The sequence below is a fragment of the Homalodisca vitripennis genome, chromosome 7, assembly GCF_021130785.1.
Source record: "Homalodisca vitripennis isolate AUS2020 chromosome 7, UT_GWSS_2.1, whole genome shotgun sequence".
Lineage (NCBI taxonomy): Eukaryota > Metazoa > Arthropoda > Insecta > Hemiptera > Cicadellidae > Homalodisca > Homalodisca vitripennis.
In genome coordinates, this window is record NC_060213.1 from 26,528,311 (window position 1) to 26,547,144 (window position 18,834).

The 18,834-nt window shown below is 29.9% G+C and overlaps 1 protein-coding gene across 1 annotated transcript in view; it reads right to left on the bottom strand.

The window, feature by feature from the left end:
* The window catches only part of LOC124365730 (tyrosine-protein phosphatase non-receptor type 9-like), a 174,308-nt gene extending 162,251 nt beyond the window's left edge, over nucleotides 1–12,057 (bottom strand). The window contains 2 exon segments of the mRNA XM_046821714.1: nucleotides 10,772–10,912; nucleotides 11,963–12,057. Of these exon segments, the coding sequence (XP_046677670.1) occupies nucleotides 10,772–10,837 (66 nt within the window). The 5' untranslated portion in view covers nucleotides 10,838–10,912; nucleotides 11,963–12,057.
* Between the last annotated feature and the right edge of the window lie 6,777 nt (nucleotides 12,058–18,834).

Here is an 18,834-nt window from a genome sequence, read left to right on the forward strand (position 1 = left end):
ATAAATAAAATCAAGAAACAAAGTCAGAGGTTTTAATGGTTGTGTTTTAATGTGTAAAACTGGTCCCAACATTGATTTAACACTTCTCATCTCATTTGAAAGAAAATGTGCAAGTGTTATCTCTACAAGGAAAACAACTACTCCCAGTATTTCAACATGATGATAACTGCAAAATATTTATCTAAATTGGGAATTACATTTCAGGGAAATGAGCCGAAATGTTTTATGAGAAATATCAGAAGCAGAAATATCAAACTATTACGATATTATCAGACAGCAATGCCCAGATATAAAGTTCCCAGTAGGGACTCATTACACAGTGTTCTGGGAAACACAATCTCACAGTAATGACCGCTACTGGGAACCCATCCAGGGGTTATTGAGAGACTGATTGGGCAATCCTCTGTCATTGTGCACTGGACTATCATTGTAACGGGAAAGCAACAAACAACTCAATTCTATGGGCTGAATTGATCAACCTTTTGAATAACATTATTTTGTTTCAATTAAAACTTGTGTTATTCCTGTTAAATTATGGTCTAGTTCTAACACGATATAAAAATTGATTTTAACTGTTTAGTTTTAATAAAAGTATGTATTTTTAAGGGCTCAAAACAATTTTCTCTACTGAAAGTTTTTTATCAGTAATTCAATAAATAAAATATTACATTCGTCAGAAAAAAATGTTTACATATTTTGCTACCACTATGAAGTTAGCAAGAGAATTTTAGATTTTTAATAAGGCCCATTATATTAACGCTCTGGTTGTTCACAACAAAAAAAGAGTTTCCAAAAAATGCCCAGTTTTTAAACATGTGTAATACCCAAAACTGTTCAGCTCAAATTGATTTTTTGTAACTAACACTTATACATCATAATATCTGCTAGAAAATGGTTTTGTTCCTCAGCAAATAGAATTGTACTAAAGAGGAAAAAAATCAAGCATATAAAAAAGTATATACCGGTACTTTTCAAATGCTTTTTTAAAAAATTGTGTAAAAACATGGTTATTCATATTTATAATACGGTATTTGCTTTTTTTAGTTTGTAGTTATAAAACATATCTTCTTTATTTATTACACTGATAATTGAATACTTAAAAAATATATATAATCATGAACAAGAGCTTAAAATTTGGAGTAATTTGGGTAAAATATGTCAAACTTATAAAAAAGGATGGCCCGCGCAAAGCCATCCAAATTACTGCAAAATTTTTACAATCCTGTATGGAAACATATAGGAAAGTGTAAATCGTTATTGTCATTGTGAAGAGAATTTAATTCTCTAACCTTTCGTGTATAGATACGCTATTTTAACGAAAAAATAATGTTACAAAAAAATAATTATTCTATAGTGAAAAACTGCAAAAAAATTTTTGGAAAAAAAAAGCAAATAAAGATATATTGTTGCAAAACAGCCAAAGGGTTAAACAGTCTATTAGCATTTACTCTCGCTGCATAAAGACATTAAATGCCTGGTAAGTGTTACCAAATAAAATATCCTGTCTGGCACAACCATAAAAACAGTAATTGTGTGTATGAATGTCATCCTAAAATATTAAAGTTGAAGATATTCTTATTTTTGAAGGTTAATTTGTATAACACTGATGTGATGTTTATCTTTATTGGTTAACATGTTAAAATAATACTTTCAAACATTTAAAAACTTCAAATCATGAAACCTAAAGGTTTTAAATTCCTATGAGCATATTAGTGGTTTCCAACAAATTCACATGTGTTGATTCAGAGTTATAATAAATTTCTTAACAGATTATCCTGCAACCACCTGGAAACCCTGTAAAAACTTTACAAAAATTCAAGAGTGAACTTTCCTGCAAATGACCTGAGAACAGTGGCATAGCAAAGGGGGGCGGCGGGGTTGGGCCGCACCAAGTGTCACCTTTTTGGGGTGACACCCACCCGGTCTCTCAACTTTAAGAACAATGTAACAAAGAAACAAAATAAATCACTAGCACAAAAATTTCTTTTTCGGGGATTCCTCCACTAGCACTAGCTTAGCTCTTTGTATAATTCGGGGATTCCCGCAAAAGAGCCTGACGCTGTCGTGGGGGATTCTCCGTCCCATACTCGTGATCTTTGATGTTTTAGTTGCAACATTTCTCATTTGTTTCGTGAAGTGTGTTGTGTTTTGTTGGCGATATTATAAATAATAAATGACCCATGACCTTTATCAAATAAAATTTATTGCTTTTTACTTTTGATGGGGTGACACCACCAACTTGCACAATGGGTGCCACCCAAGGTAGCTACGCCACTGCCTGAGAGTACTAAAGATTGTTTCTATTTTACCGCACAATCTATAATACCTGATATATAACCATTTATTAACCTTAATTCCTATTAAAATCTTTTCTTTATTTAATCATTCCAATCTCACTGACTACAGGCACACATTCACAATCTCATCTTAACCAAGAACTCTATTGAGAAACATATATTTCTGACCATGTACTTGCCATAGTCATAGAATGTCTTTAACTATGAACAATAAATTTTGAAGACTGTTCTCATGGAACTACCAATTTCCGTCAGCATTATAAAATCATTGAAATATCCTTACTTTCAATAGTCATTTGAGACACCTCTCCTTACTCTCCATCAACAACAGTATGTTAGTTTAGGTGACATAGATCTGGCTCGGGAGTGTACCGGAGGATCCCGGGTGATGAAAGGAATCCAATCTTCTCTGGATTCATTAAAGATCATTGCATGCAAAGAGGCTCTGCTGCATCAACCTAATCAGGGATGTGCGTAGTTGGGAGTGTTTACAACTAGAATGCAAAATTGTGGATACCATTCATCTTCATAAGCTTATTATTAAGTAACCCTAAATTATGTAAGGTTAACGATTTATAATAAGAATAACTATTCATTTTCTTCCTTCATAGGGTAGATAAAGACAAAAATTTTTTATGTAAAACATATGCAAAGTTGGGATCCTTTTCCATCTAATGTGTGTGCAACATAGGGTCATTTCATCTTAGCTCTCCCGAATCTCAAATTTTAAAATCTAAAGACACATCCCAATCTCCGCTGCAAACTTGATCCAAATTATTGGGTTTTCCGATGCACCTGAAAAGGGCTCTGCAACCAATTTGAATCCACGCACTGAACATAATGATGGTGTAAGAACTCAACTCTTAAAAACTAAAAGTAGAGTTGCTTTATGGTGCTCAACTTCTCTCACCACTTTTTATGTTCATCAAGGAACTAATAGATACAGTATCATCTCATGGTATCTTACTATTCTCTGATTCACGTATTGTACATTCCTGGCTTAGGATGGCTCCTCATGACTTAAAAACATTTCTCATAAACAGAGTAGTGGATATTCCAGAAGAAATTACTCCTGATCAGAGGCGACATGTTCATTCTAGGGATAACTGTTGTGATGTTGCCAGTACAGACAGGTATTCTATATCAGGACCTTGTGAAATGTGGTTTATGGTGGAAAGGTCCTAATTTCTTTTATAATCCAATTTTAAGATGAAAATCACCTAATTACCTAAAGTACCTAAATCACTAGTACCTAAAGCTACTGAAAACTTGCCTGAAATCAAATCTGGTCTCATGGTCACATTAGAAAAGAAACAATCCAAAATTTTTGAAAACTCACTTAGCTTAACAAAGGGTAACTCTGTATTAGTTTTTGTACTGAGATTTATCCACAACCTTCAGTTAAGAAGAAAAGGTACAACTCCTTTAACAGGTCCTATAAATACTCAAGAGTTATAAGTCTAGCCTTGTCCCTAAATGAAAATTCTTTTGTATGGGTGGGAGGGTGCATAAATATTCCATTCTTCCTTACTCAGCAAAATATTCTCTTCTAGCTAATTACTCAATTTTTATAAAATACTTATTTATATATCATAGAAATAGCCTATAATGATTTTTTCAGTATCTTTGTACATAATACGAAGGTTCCAACTCTTTAAGAACCTTTTATAAAATTTTCTACTATGTTTTACTTTTTTTTAAGACAATTTTAAGATTAATTTTTTTATGTTGCTAGCTAATAATATTTAATTTGTGAAAAAATGTATGCTCAATTTTCACAACAAAATATTATTTATTAAAAAAAGCAATAATACGTAAAATTATTTTAATTACAATTTGACCCCAACACATATTACTAAGGCCTAGGAACATGAACACTTGAGTGAAAATTGTGTAATCTATGTTATGTTACATTAAAATATGTTAAACAATTCCTTAGAGTTGAAACTGCTGCACCCTGAGAACTTTTCTACCAACTAATGACGCGTTTAACAGTATCTGACATTAGATGAAAACTAGACTAGACAAACTATTTTGATATACTCTAGATTTTTAAATTATTTTTTACCCTAAAGGTTTTACTCCTACCAGTATTTAACAGAGATCCAAAAAAGTATTATATAACAAGTACCACACATTTAAAAGAATTCAAATTTGTAAAACTATTTATCACCATAATTAAGAGTAAAATGTCGAATTATTTTATTTGAACAAAAATTTACAAATCATAGTGGTGTTTTTACAAGGAAAACTGCAGTATTTGAACATGATGAAACTGAGAATTCAAGGAAATTATCTGAAATGTTTTTTTTAGAAATACCAGAAGCAGAAACATCAAACGATCATGATATTATCAGACAGCAATGCTCAGATATAAAGTTCAGTAGGGACTCATTACACAGTGTTCTGGGAAACACAATCTCACAGTAATGACCGCTACTGGGAACCCATCCAGGGGTTATTGAGAGACTGATTGGGCAATCCTCTGTCATTGTGCACTGGACTATCACTGTAACGGGAAAGCAACAAACAACTCAATTCTATGGGGTGAATTGAATAATCAACATTATGACAAAGGTTCCATTGTGTTTAACCCTATGTCTGTTTACAACAACGAATATTTTTCTACAAATGTCCCGGTAATTTTAAGATGTATAATACCTAAAATTGTTCAGCTAAAATCACATTTTTGCAGTGTTTTACTTAATAATTTGTAACTTTCTTTATAGATCATTATATTTGCTTGAAATTGGTCTTGTTTTTCACCAAATAGAATTGTATTTCAGAGAAAAACATTTTTTCAGGCATATAGAAAGGTATTGATTTGTTACATGCTTATTCATACTCACCATATTTTCTTTTCTTTAATTTTTAGTTATAAAACATGTTTTTTTTTTTTCGTTAGTAGTTAATATCTAGAATGTTATATTTATTGTCAAACTTTTATGGATTTGGCAGCAATACTGGAAACATTAAAAAAACTAAGGCTTGTTGCAACGCAAATATCCAAATATTCAGGAAGTATTGATATTATAACACTAATAAATGTAAATTGTATACTGCTTTATGATTTATTATTACATTAAAACACAATTACGAAACGAAGTAAACAGTGTTACTAGTCAAACAGGTGATTCGCATCTGACAAATTCATCGGCTGATAGACCATAACCAACATCGTATTTAATTATCATTCCAAAAAACATATGAGGAAGAAAAAATCCTAGTATTAATCAAAACATATTGAATGCAGCTATATGGTAATGCAGCTATATTAAATATCGTCGGATTATAACGCATGTACAGATCATGCCAGGCCATTACATTAAACCAATCAATGCCAGTAATTTACAAGGTTTTACCGCGTCTAATATGCCACTGCAGCGGCACTCAAAGGGTTAAATTATATTTTTTAATAATGAAGCAGTTTTATTTAATCACTATACCAACTATACTAAGACCTTTTTTGTGATAGCAAGGCCTCACAAAATAAAAAGTTACTAGTATTGGTTGTTATGTTTTCTATGTAGTGATTAAATTAAGAATAGCCAATACAAAGCTCCATCTTCAACATTAAGCAGTTTTTTGTATAACTTGTTTAATTTATACAACTGATTATATCACATCTCAATTCTTCCATGGTGTACCTCTCCAAGCTTCATAACAAGTAACTCATATTTTCATCTTAAATTCTCTAACTTCTGAGTTAAATAAACTAATTTGAATTATTCCTAATACAATCGTTCAACATTTTTTGCGCTTAATTGTGGAATAGTGAAACTTTTAGAATAATTGCGAACGTCCAATTTAAAAATTTTGTATTAGCAGAGGCTAGGTTACAAACTGATCCAAAGCATCTGTAACTTTTATCTCTGTACCACGCTTAGTTTGGATCAAGTTGAAACTAATGGAGTTATCATGTTATATTGCATAAACGCATACAGAATGAATACATATACATAAAGCCCACTCCCTTGTTAATGTTTTAACAATTTAAGTTAGAGAATGGAAATTCAGGAAATGCCACTGGACAAATACAATTTACTTTTTGATGTATTTCAAATTTTCAAAAATGTTCCCCCAACAAAACTTTTTAAATTGGGTCCCACCCCCCCTTTTTGTTATACTTTTTCAAAAAAAGCATAAAAATATACAAATTTTGATAAAAACTCTTTACGTTAATTTATTTTTGAAATATTCAGGATCAAGTATAAATTTAATATTTTTTTATTTATAAACTCCATCTAAATATTTTGTAAAATTAATTTATGGATGCAAAGCATTACATTTTTTTGAATACAAAAATATTGGATAGTTGTAATGATAACTCCAAAGATTAATATTTTTCTGTGTAAAACTTGTGCAGAAAAACTGTTTCAACACATGATAAAAATGTTTTAAGATGTGAAATCAGATCTTAAACTTGATTTGTAAGCCTTAACACTCTAATTTTATTCCTTCCTCTTTCCTCTAATAATATTCTAAAATATTCCAAATATTCTGTTAGTTAGTTAGCTTCATAAAACCAGTAAAACTAAGAATTAGGATGAAACAAGATCTTAAGAACATAAAGAGTGCAGAGAATTGAGATACCTGGCTCGAGCATGTGGTATTAAACACTCTTGGTTTGATTAAAATGGATGGGATAAAAGTTTTGGCTAGGTCACCAGAGAATAAGCAACATCTAATCTAATTCATTATCTTTAATTGTATGCTTCACTAAGCTTGTTCTAGAGTCTGAAAAACATTCAACTAAAAAGTAATCATTCAGAGAAAAATTGTGTTCAATTTTTTTGTTCACTTACCCCTTTTTATTAATTGATGCAATTGGGAGATTAGCTTATTGATTGAATAGAATTTTATTTATTATTCCATTTTTTGTTTAAAACGTATGAACTAAACCTATGAATATGAAAAAGAGTTCTTTTAGAACTCTAGTCACTTTTTCTGTATTAATGTTGATTCTTCATCACTGTTGATTCCCTCCCAAATTAACATACAGTTGAGATGGTTTCATTTTTTGGTGAAACAGGGAGTAATTACCATGAAACAGTGTGACTATTCAACGTTCATCCTAAGTGGCAATTGGTGGAAGCTGCCACTTTTACCATCAGACTCTACAAGAAGACACACACGGCTGCCCTCAAAAAGAAGAAGACATATGGCTGGAAGTTTTACTCGATGTAACAAAATCACCATTACCATCAAAGACTCTCCAAGATCCGGGAAACCCTCAACAAGAAGACACACGGCTGGAAGTTTTACTCAATGTAACAGAATTACTACAGCAATATATAAGAAAACTTGCGCAAAAACACGTATCTCCACAAAGACCTCTTATTCTACAAAAAAAGTGCATCCGAATTCTTGCAGGTTTACAGCCCAGAGATACTTGTCGAGAAGCTTTCATTGAACTTAATATATTAACTGTAGTATCTCTGTACATACTACAAGTAATAATGTATGCAAACAATAACAACTTGACAAGAGGAAGAGACCTGCACACATACAACAACACCTACCGGGCTGCAAATTTCACTTTACCAGCACATAGAACCGCATTGTATTCGGAGAAGCCATCATACATGGGTGCCAAGCTCTTCAACATCCTACCCGAATTCATCAAGTCACAAGAAGAGAGCAATGCCATCAAGAGGGAGCTGAGAAGATGGTTACTGAACTACCCCTTTTATACAATTGACGAATTCTTAAACTGGAGGATCCAGTGGAACTTTGAAACTTAAAAACCACATTTGAAAGATTGACTCAAACTAAATAACTAAATTTAAACCATACTCACTATGTATTTTGTAAAATGTTGATGCTATTGTAATTCTTGAAGAATGTACAAATAAAGATGATTGTCTATTGTCCATTGTCTCCTATGAACTTAAGCAGAATATTGTAAAAAAGTGTGTATCCTTATTATTACAGTATTATAGAATACAACTTGTGCATGAATAAAAACTCAGCTTATTCTCAGACTCCTGGGCGGGTGGCACCCTGAAAGTAATCTCCTCAGCATCAATGCACTTTGGAAGTTGAATATTCCATTCGTTGAAGCCACCCAATTTTTGATTTGGATTCAAAATATTTATGATTCTTATCATCAATTTTGGCTCCAGAAGAAAAGCAACTATTACGCAAATGTTTCTGCAGATTGAAGAATAAAAGTTGCACATAGTGAGATCAGGTAAAAAAGTGAGATGCTCTATTTTTTATGCATTTATGTCCAATATCCCCAAAGTTTTTGCAGCAGTGTGAGCGAAAGGCATTATCGTGATGCAAAAGTAACGTTTTAAGTCCTGAAGAACTTCTGGCAAGCATTGTTCAGCGTACTAACTTGCTGTGACACACCTTTATCCCTCTAGTTAATATTAATAGCCTACACCAGTCTCGTAATTCTGAAGAAAACAATGTTCACTTTCTCTGTCAATCGTTGTTTCTTCAACATTGTGGGGGATGACTTGTTTTCAAACATTCATATGTAACACTCTCCTCAAGTTGGACAGTCATAAAATGGCCAGAGACAATGTTGGAAATAATGCAATGACCACCACTAATAAACAGTTGGAAGGTCTGCTGGCTGATTCTCACATGCTTAACTTTTTGCTCATATGTCAAATCATAAAGTGCCCATTAAGAATAGGTTTTTCTGTCATTTAGAAAGTCATACAATATTATTTGCACTGCTGTTATTCCTTAGGGATGCTTTATCATTAAATAAGTGCAGTGTCTGTCTTCTTGAATCATAGAGCGCACCTGATCAATGTTTTCTTGAGTGACAGCAGAATGCAGTCTTCCTGGACATTCGTCATCTTGAAGCGAATTACGTCCCCTTCAAAACTCTGAGTACCACCAAAGAAAATAGTACAAAATAGTGCTTCAGAATCAAAAGCAACTTTAAAACATTCGGCGCACTCTTAATGAGACAAACCTACTTAAAAAATCATAGTCGAAAATGCTCTATCATCAATAAATCCATGACTTGAAAATTTATCTTTCCAAACAGACACATAAGACACTGATGAAACCTAAATTGCTGTCAGACACTGATAAGCATTCAATCAGATAAGAATGATAAGATTATTGCAGTATGCACTGTCTGTCAGTATATCGAAAACTTTTAATAATAACTCTTGTACTTGAAAAGATGAAACAGGACCCTGATTACGTCAATAAGGCATGATTTAGAGACAAATGCACTTTCTTCTTTAACAGTGCTCTAAATAGACACAACTGCCGGTACTGGTGTTTAGAAAACCTGCATGAATATTGTAGAAACATCCTAAAGGATGAATGTTTATGCGGGCAATTTCCAATCTTCAAACTCTCCATTTAACGGGTCCAGATTATCGAGCACTGTTAGAAGATGCTATCGTTCTGAGAATTTTTGAGATGATTGGTTTGTGAAGAAAAACTTCAACCCCATCTTTCAGCTTAACTGTGCACCCCCACATATTACTGTCAACATATAAAAGCTCTCTTTGACTCTCAGGAAAATGGATTGGTGCCTGTGAACAGTCAGTGCTATTGCCTGATATAACCCCAATGCGATTTTTTTATTCTGTGGGGCCATCTAAAGAGCAAAGTATTTATGACTCGACCCCTGAATTGGGATGATCTGCTGCTTCGTGTTTACTGCAAAGAGCAGGAAGATTATACCTGCAGTGTTGAGGAATGTGTGAGCAGAGATTATCCACTGGCGGTACTACTGGCACTGGAGGGGGTTTCAAGCAGAGCTCCAAAGAATTTCCAGTAAGAAATTGTTACTAAAATATTAATGGTTAATTAATTTAGCCTTATTAAATTGTCTTATCCTAAACTTGTTTTTAATCATCATCCAGTCATTGTAAAAAACTCCCTCTAATTAATTTAATTTTAGAATAATTTTTACATTTCTTTACATTGTTAGGAGTAGGAGGGATCATTTAGCGTTGTTATTACAACTGTCCTCTAATTTTCTTTTAATAGTGATTCTAACGATGAATGTAATTGATCTACTCGTATATTTATATTACATTTAGCAAAATGTTTATGAATAAAATTTACGGATTTTAAAAACAATTGTTAAAGTTGATCCTGAACGTTTCGAAAACCAATGTAAGATGCGGTTTGAGCTGAATTATTACTTTTTATACCCTTCATCAAAAGGTACCATAAAGAGATGTTGCCCATTAGAACATTTTGAGTTTAAGGGCGATTTTAAAAAAAAGTTTAAATACATCAAAACTAAGGTAATTTATTCACTGCCATTGTGCACACTTTTTGGGTAATGGGGCACAACCATTATGTGTTGTAGAAGCCCTATACATGTTAACACTGGTTGGGATTGCCCCAGGCGCACCATTATGCTTCACAACAATGGCCAGTTTCACACTGCATTACAGAAATAACAAAACTTCAACAACAAAAAACTATATGAGATCATTTGTCAAAACAGTGCAATAAATCAGTTGGTGACTCAACTATACCTTGAGCAAGGTGAGTATCTTCTGACTGAGCTCGTAGTCAAAGTTGGAGTACTTAGAGTTGGACATGTCGTAGATGAAGACTAGTCCGCTGTGCTGCGTGTCAACGCTCTCCAGCGCAACATCTAGCTGGTACACCACGCCCTGCAACACGACCACACACCCTCACATTTATTCTTAACATTATCATTGGCAGGGAAACATAGGTGAGACATATTAGTGGAAAACGTCCATAGGGAAATTTGAGAAGGAACACATTGGTGGAAACATATTTCAATACAATATCAGTAGGAGAATATTTGGGGCAAAACATAGAGATATTAAATTTGGCATCGGTGGGGAAAAATTGTGGGAAGTTTCTGGTGAGTAAAATACTACAGATCATCAGCCGATCTACTAGTAGATATCAGTACAGGAACAAGAAGGGAACTTGAAAAATTTTGTTTGCAAAAAAGATCATTATGTTGGCACTAAACGATTGGTTAGATGAGTTCTCCACAAATAATAGATTTTGATTTCTGTACTGATTGAATTAATCAGAATAAAGGAACAATTTACTAAAAAAATTACATGTTTTGAAAACAAACATGCAGGTTACAATTTTTTTCCGTGCAAGACACATAAAATACAAAACAGATATATCTGTATTTTATGTATCTGTATAATCTTTCCAAAAAAATATTTAATTTAGGCTAGGTTGCTCATTTCACTTAAAAGCTAACAAGATATTTAGTAATGGGAGGAAGCACAGCAAGTTTGGATGGATACAAATCACATTTGAGTCAGAAAGTATAATTTGTAAAAACTAACAGCATAAACAGAATATCAGACTGACTTAATCAATTATAAGGTCAGTGCAAATTTTAAAATAAGCTCTCACTTTGTAAAAAGTATTGTTTTCCATCTAAAACTTTGGAATAAAATCCCCCTTTGTGAGAAGTGCACTTATTCGGCTTGGTGGAAATTATTTTGAATTATTAGGATAATCCAGAAGGTCCATTGAAATGGATGAAATTGAACATAATACCTCTGATGACAAAAGCAACATTCACCACCATAATAACATCCTTATTTGTATTGATAGTAGCCCCAAAAAATTATAGGTACCTTTTCTAATTACATTCCAGAATATACCTTCAGCCCGAGTTAGTCTCACCAAAAACACTCTTTGAAGTACGTTTAAGAACAAGTTACCTGAAGTGTGGTCTGGTGCGAGGATAGCTGGGGAGAATGTATCCTGGCTGTGAACACTGCAATTGCTGCTCCTGATTCGTCTCTGGTCGGCTGCACAGAATAAAACAACGTTGTGAGTCTACTGATCACGTTGAGACTTTACACTATCAGGTATTTGTAAGATCTGTCTAATCATGAACATTACAATGTCCAAGTGGGATCATCAATGGCTCTGTACATGTCTGAATAAACAATAATTAACAATTTATAATTATATAACAATATTAGAAAAGGCGTTAAGAATTATACAAAGGCTAAATTACAATTCAGTTAAAAAATTAATCCTGCTCATTGGCTCTACATGCAGCTTCAACGTTGTTATTTACAATTTATACATTATTATATTTACATTTTCTTTTGTTTAATTTAACAAAAATTTTTTTTTAAAAAATTTTTAAAAATTTTTTTTGGGGGTTTACTCTCAATGGAATAAAAAAAAATTTTTTTTATTTTTCCAGATTCGCATTTAAAAATTTTTAAGGATTTTTTTTTAAAATGGCAAATGTGGGCAAAAGGGGAGGCTGGCCCAAAAATGAGGACCCCAAATGTTTCCCCTTGGGAAAAAGGGTTTAAAATCCAATCTAGAGGAAACCATGGTACCCCTCCAATGAATAAAAAAATTTTGAATTTGCCAAAAGAGTTTTAAAAAATTTTGTTCTGGGAAGATTAGTTTGGGGAACCTTTCAATGGTTTGTGAGAAAAAATAAAAATTACAAATACTTTTTTTTAGAAAAACCCAAAATTTTTAAAAAATTTTTTTTCATGAGTTAAAAAAAGGGGAAAAAAAAAAAGGGGCAGTGGGGGAAAAAAATAAAAGAAAAAGATTGTTAATCCCCAAAATTATACTTGTTTAATAATTATTTTGGTTGTTTTAAACTTTTAACTTCAAGGTTTGAGTTTTTAGGGATTGGAAACCCCATCTAAAATTAAACCCCCCCCCCATTGTCATTTAAAACGAAAAATTTTTTTTATTTTTTTAACTTAAAAGTTTTTAAAACCCTTTTATTTAAAAATTTTTTAAAAATTTTAAAACTTTTGTTATTGTTTTTAATAAGGCAATATTTCTTATTAAAAAAAATTTTTTAAAAACATTAATTGCCTTTGCCTAAAAAAAATTTTTGAATTTTTTTTTTTTTAAAAAAATTTTTTTAAAAAACTTTTTCAAAAAAAAAAAATTTTGTTCAGATTTTTTTAAAAATTTTTTAAATATTATTTTTCATTATTTAAAAAAGGAAAAAAATAAAAAAGGGGGCGAATTTTAAATTTTTTTTATTTAGCAGCTCCCAAGTTTTGGTCAAAGAATTTGGGTTTTGGAAAAATGCGGGCCCTTTTAATTGTCTTTTCAACCCAAAACGCACGGAATTTAAGTTGGGAAAAAAATTTTCCCTTTAAAACCAACCTATCTGGTCAGGAATTTATTTATCAGGTTGCTTAAATTTTAAAAAATTTAGATGTCCCCCCTGAAAATTTTTTTTTTAGAAAATTTATTAAAAAAATAAAATTTTTTTTAAAATCATTAAATTCCCAAAAGGGGTTTTTTCTTTTAAAAAGGGCATTATATTCAGTTTTAAAAAATTTTTTTTTTTTTAAACATTTTTTTTTTTTTTTTAAATATTAAAAAAATTTTGTTTTTTTTAAAAAAATTTTTTTTAAATTTACCGGGGGAAAATTTTTAAAATTTTTTTTTTTTTATTTAAAACACCAAATTTAAAAAAATTTTTTTTTTAAAACAAAATTTATTACGGGAAAATGCTTGGGGGATTAGACCCTTTTTTTCCTTAATTTTTTCCTATTTTAAAAAACTCCATCTACTCTTAAATATTCCTTTGTTTTAAGTTTAAAAATTTAAAAATCATTTGGAGGGTTTAAAACCCAAAGGGGGGAAAATTTTTTTGTTTTTTGGGTTAAAAAAAAATTTTGTTTTTTTAGGGTTTTTTTCAAATTTTTTTTTTTTTTATTTTTAATTTATGAAGGAAAAATTAAATTCCCTTTTTAAATCTAAATTTAAAAGGTTAAAAAAATTTTTTAATTAATTAAAGTTAAAAAAAAGGGGGGGGTTTTTTTTTATTTTATTGGGAAAAATTTTTTTTGTTAAAATATTACTTGTTAAAAAGGGATACAAAAAAATTTAAAACTTTTTTTTTAAAATTTAAAATTTTTGGGAAAAATTTTTTTTTTTTTGAATTATGAATTTAAAGGGAAAAAAAAAAGTGTTTAAAATTAATTACCCTTTTTTAAAAAAGTAAATTAAAACCCTTTAAAATTAAAATAAAAAAAATTTTTTATATTAAAAAATTAAAAATAATAAAATTTAAATTTGGTTTTAAAAAAAAATTTTAAATGAAATTTTTTTTAAAATGGGTTTTTTGAGTAGGCCCGGATTTCCCCCCAATTGTTTCATAAATATTATGGAAAATTTTTTTTAACTAAAACCAATGTGTTGGCCCCGATTTATTTTAATTTAAAAAAAAAATTAAAACAAAAAAAATTTTGGAAAAAATTTAAAACCCCCCCAAAAAACAACTTATTTAAAAAAGATTAAAATATTTTACCAGATTAACAGAAAAAATTTTTTATAAGGAAAACGTTCAAAATTATCGCTTTTTGTTTTTAAAAAACCCAATTTTGAAAGAAAAAAAAAAAAGGGTTTTTTGGGTTTGTAATTTTAAAACATAAAATTTAAAAATTTTTTAAATTTTTTTTTTTGTCTAAACCAAATTTTTTATTCCCAAAAGGGGGAAAAAACCCTTTTCTTTTTCCCCTTAAAAACAATTTACACACATTAATTAATTTATTTAAAATTTTTTTTTAAAAACCAGGTTTTTTAAAAAAAAATTGAATATTTTTTAAAAAAATGGGTTTTTGTCCAAATTTTGTTTCCTGTTTTAAAAGTTCAAAGTTTTTTTAAAAAAAAAAATTTAAATAAAATTTTTTTTAAAAATTTAAACCTTTTTAAAGGGGTTTTCAAAAGAACCTTTTTGATAAAAATTTTTAAAAAAGTTAATAAAAAAAACTAAATTAATTTTCCCAAAAAAAAAAACTTATAAATTTCAAAAAATTCCCAAAACTTTAAAAATTTTAAAAAAAAAAAACTTTAGAAAATTTCCCAAAATAGACCCTTCAAAATTTTAAATTTTAATTATCGGATTTTAAAAAAAAGTTTTTTTGGAAAGAAATCACTGCTCCGTGTAAAGGGGGTTTTTCCTTCCCTTTTTTAAAAAAAACCCTTTTTGTTACAGGGGGTTTTTTGAAAAAATTTTTTTTTTTTCAAAAGAAAATTTTGATTTCCTTAATTTTAAATTTTTTTTAAAATTAAAAAGTTTTTTAATTTTTGGATTTTAAAAAAAATTTTTTCAATTTCCCCTTCAACAAGAAAAGGGGGAAAGGGTGGGGAAAAAGGGGGCCCCAAATTTATTTTTCTTTTTTACAAACCCAAGGGGAAAGGTTTGGAAAAAAACCCCACCCGAAAAAACCCGGGAACCACCCCCAAAATTTTAACCGGGAAACACCTTCCAAAATTAAAAACACGCTCAAATTTCTTAAATTTTTGGGGACACGATGCCCTTTTCACACAAAAGGAAAAAGGTTTTCAAACACCGGGGTGGATTGGGACCTTTTCCCCCTCCAACCCTTTAATAATTTATTTTTGGTTTTGGAAAAAACAAGGCTGGGCATTTTAAAAGGGTCGGGGAATCCGTTTTTCCCGTTTTTTAAACCTTTGGGTTTTTTTAATAGGTCCCACTGGAAATTTTTAATTGGGGTGCAAAACCTTTTTGGGGAAATTTTGCCCAAAGAGGGGTCCCAAGTCCTCGTTTTGTTAAAAATAAAAAAATTGGAAACAAAAATTTTAGTTTTTAAAAAAACTTTTCCCCTTTTTCAATTTCACCAAAAATTCGCAAAAATATTTTTTTTTTTTGAAATTCCTCTTTAAAAAAAAACCCTAATAAAATTTTCAGGTTTTGAAGGGCTTCAAACCAGCCCCCAGATCAACCCCGTTAGGGGGAAAAAAAAAAAAAAAACGGGAGGAGGGGTTTTAAAAGGGGGGGTGGTAAAAAGAAAATTTTTAAATTTTAAAAATTCTGTTTTCTTTGGGTTTAAAAAAGGGGGCAACAAAAAAAAAAAATTTTGAAGCCAAAATTTTTTAATGGGGGTTTCATTTTAATTTTAATAAAAAAAGGTTTAAAAAGATGGGGAAATTAAAAAAAGGTTTTGGCGAATTTTTATTTTTCCCATAAAAACGGGGGGCCCCATTTTCTTTGTTTTAAAGTTGCTTCCCTTTTTAAAAAAAACCCATTGAGGAATAATTTTCCAAAGCCCAATTGTAAATTTTTTCTTTTTACTTTTTATCCCCCTTTTTTCCCCCCTTACATTGGGGGATTTTCTATACCTCTGTTTTGGTTTCAAGAAGGGGTGCAACCCCTTTCAACTAAAGGGAATTAAAACCCCCCGCCCCCTTAATGGGGTCCCCAAAACAGGCCCCCCAAAAGGCTTTTTTTATCGATTTTTGGGGAAGGAATTTTTTTTTTTACGGATTTTCAAGGTAAACAAAGGGGGTTTTTTTTAAAAAATTTTTTGGAAACCCTGAAAATAATTTTAAAAAGTTTTCTTCCAGGTTTTCAAAATTTTTCGTTCCAAAGGACGGGTTGGGGGGCTGGCTGGTTTTTCTGGGCCTGCCCCTCAAAATTACCCCTTCCCGGCTTACGTGAAGAACCCCCCCCCTTCCCCCCCATACGGTTTAAAAAATCTTGAATTCTTTCCCAAAAAAAAAAAATTTCAAATGGAAAAAAATTTAAAGAAGGGCCTTTTAAAATTTTTATAAAATTAAAAATTTTTTTTTTTTTTTGGGAAAAAAAAAAAAAGAAAAAAAAGGGGGAAAAAGGGGGGGGAAAAGGGGGGGGAAGAGAAAGGGGAAAAAAAAAGGGGGGGGGGGGGGGTTAAAATTAGGAAAATGATTAAAAAGAAAAATTTAAAACAAAAATTTTTTTTAAATACATCTTGTTTTAAAAAAAAAAAAGAAAAAAAATTTTAAAAAAATTTTTTAAAAAATTTGGGTCTAAAATTTTAAAATAGGGGGGGGAAAATTTTTTTATTTTTAAAAAAATTTTTCTAAATTGGTTTTCCTTATGGAAAAATTTAAAAAAAAAAAAAGGTAATGGTTTTCCAATTTTTAAAAACCAAAAAATATTTTTTATAAGGGGTTTTAAATTTTAAAAGATATTTTTGTAGGTAGGATTAAACCATTAAATTAATTTTTAGCTGTTTTTTGTTTAAAAAGTGGTCTTTAAAAAAATTTATTTAAAAATTTCAATGGTTTAATTTTTTTTCATTAATTTAAGATTTTAGGGGAAATTTTTTTAATATTTTTAAAATTTTAAAATTTTTGCAAAAAAACTTTTTAAACTTTTTTAATTTTTTAAAAAAAACCCCCCCTTTTAAAATTTAAAATTTAAAATTTTTCCCCTTTAAAAACAAAAAAGAAAAAAAAATTTTAAAAATTTTTTTTTTTTTAAAAAAAAGGGGAGGATTTTTGCCTTTTCCAATTGCAATTAAAAAAACCGAGCATAATTTTGGGGGTTTTTCGGGATTTGTTTATAAATTTTAAATTTGGGTTTAAATTTAAATTTTTAAAAGTTGGTTATTTTAAGGAAAGGGTTTAAAAACTGACAGAAAAAAAGAAAGGTTATTTGCCCCAATTTTTCTTTTTTAAAAAAATGGGGATAAAAAAACTTCCCCCTTATCTTATTAAAATTTTTTTAAATAAATTAAAATATTTTAAAATTTTTTATTTAAAAACAAATTTAAAAGATTTCAAATTTTTTTTAATTTTTTTTTAAAATTTGGGGGGGAATTTTTTAAAAAAAGGGAGAATTTGGGAAAAAATATTGAAAAAAATTTTTAAAAAAAATTTAGTAATCAGGTTTGCCCACGTTTTTAATTTATTGTTTTAAAAGGGGGATAAACCCCCCGTGTGGTTAATTGGGTAGGTTTTTAATTTTTGGCTTTTTATTATTTCAACTAAAGTGTACTAAAAATTTTTTAAAAAAAAATTTTTTTCAGTTTTTTTAAAATTTTTTTTTATTTTTGAAACATTTTTGTAATTAAAAATTTAAAAATTTAACGTAAACCCCCCCAAAAGAAATAAAGCCCTCAAATAATTTTGTTTTTATTGCCCCTTTAAATATTAAAAAATTAAAAACCAAATTGGCCAAAATAAAAAACCCCCATAAATGGGCGGTTTGTTTTTTATGTTTATTTTTGGCTTTTTTGGAAAAATTTGTACTTAAAAAAAAAAGGTTTTAAAAACCCTTTTTAAATTTTTTTGTAAAAGGGAAAAAATTTTTAAAAAATTTTCTGAAATACTTTTTCTATTTTAATTTGGATTTAAAAAAAAGAATTCTTTTAAAAAAAGCGTTTTTTCCAAAAATTTCAATTTTGGGTATTTAAAAAAAATTCCCCCATTTTTTAAACAATATTTTGAAATTTTGGAATTTTTTGGGAAAAAATGGGCCCCTTTTTCTCATTAAAACCCTTTTCAGGGGTCTCTTTGGGGCCTGGGGGGTTTTTGGGGGGGTCGCTTTTTTTTTCCGTTTTAAAAAAACTTTCCCTTTTTGGGGGATATTTTTTTTATTCTTGGAAAAAATGCCCCTCGTATTCAAATTGAAAAGTTTATGGCCCCCTTTAAAAAAAAATTGAGGAATTTTTTTTAAAAATTTTTTTTTTCGACAAACAATAATTTCAAAAAAAAATTGGTTTTTTTTTTTTTATTTTTTAAAAAAAAACCCCATACAAAGGGAAATTAAGAAATTATATTCGAAATTTTTGGCTTTTCCCCA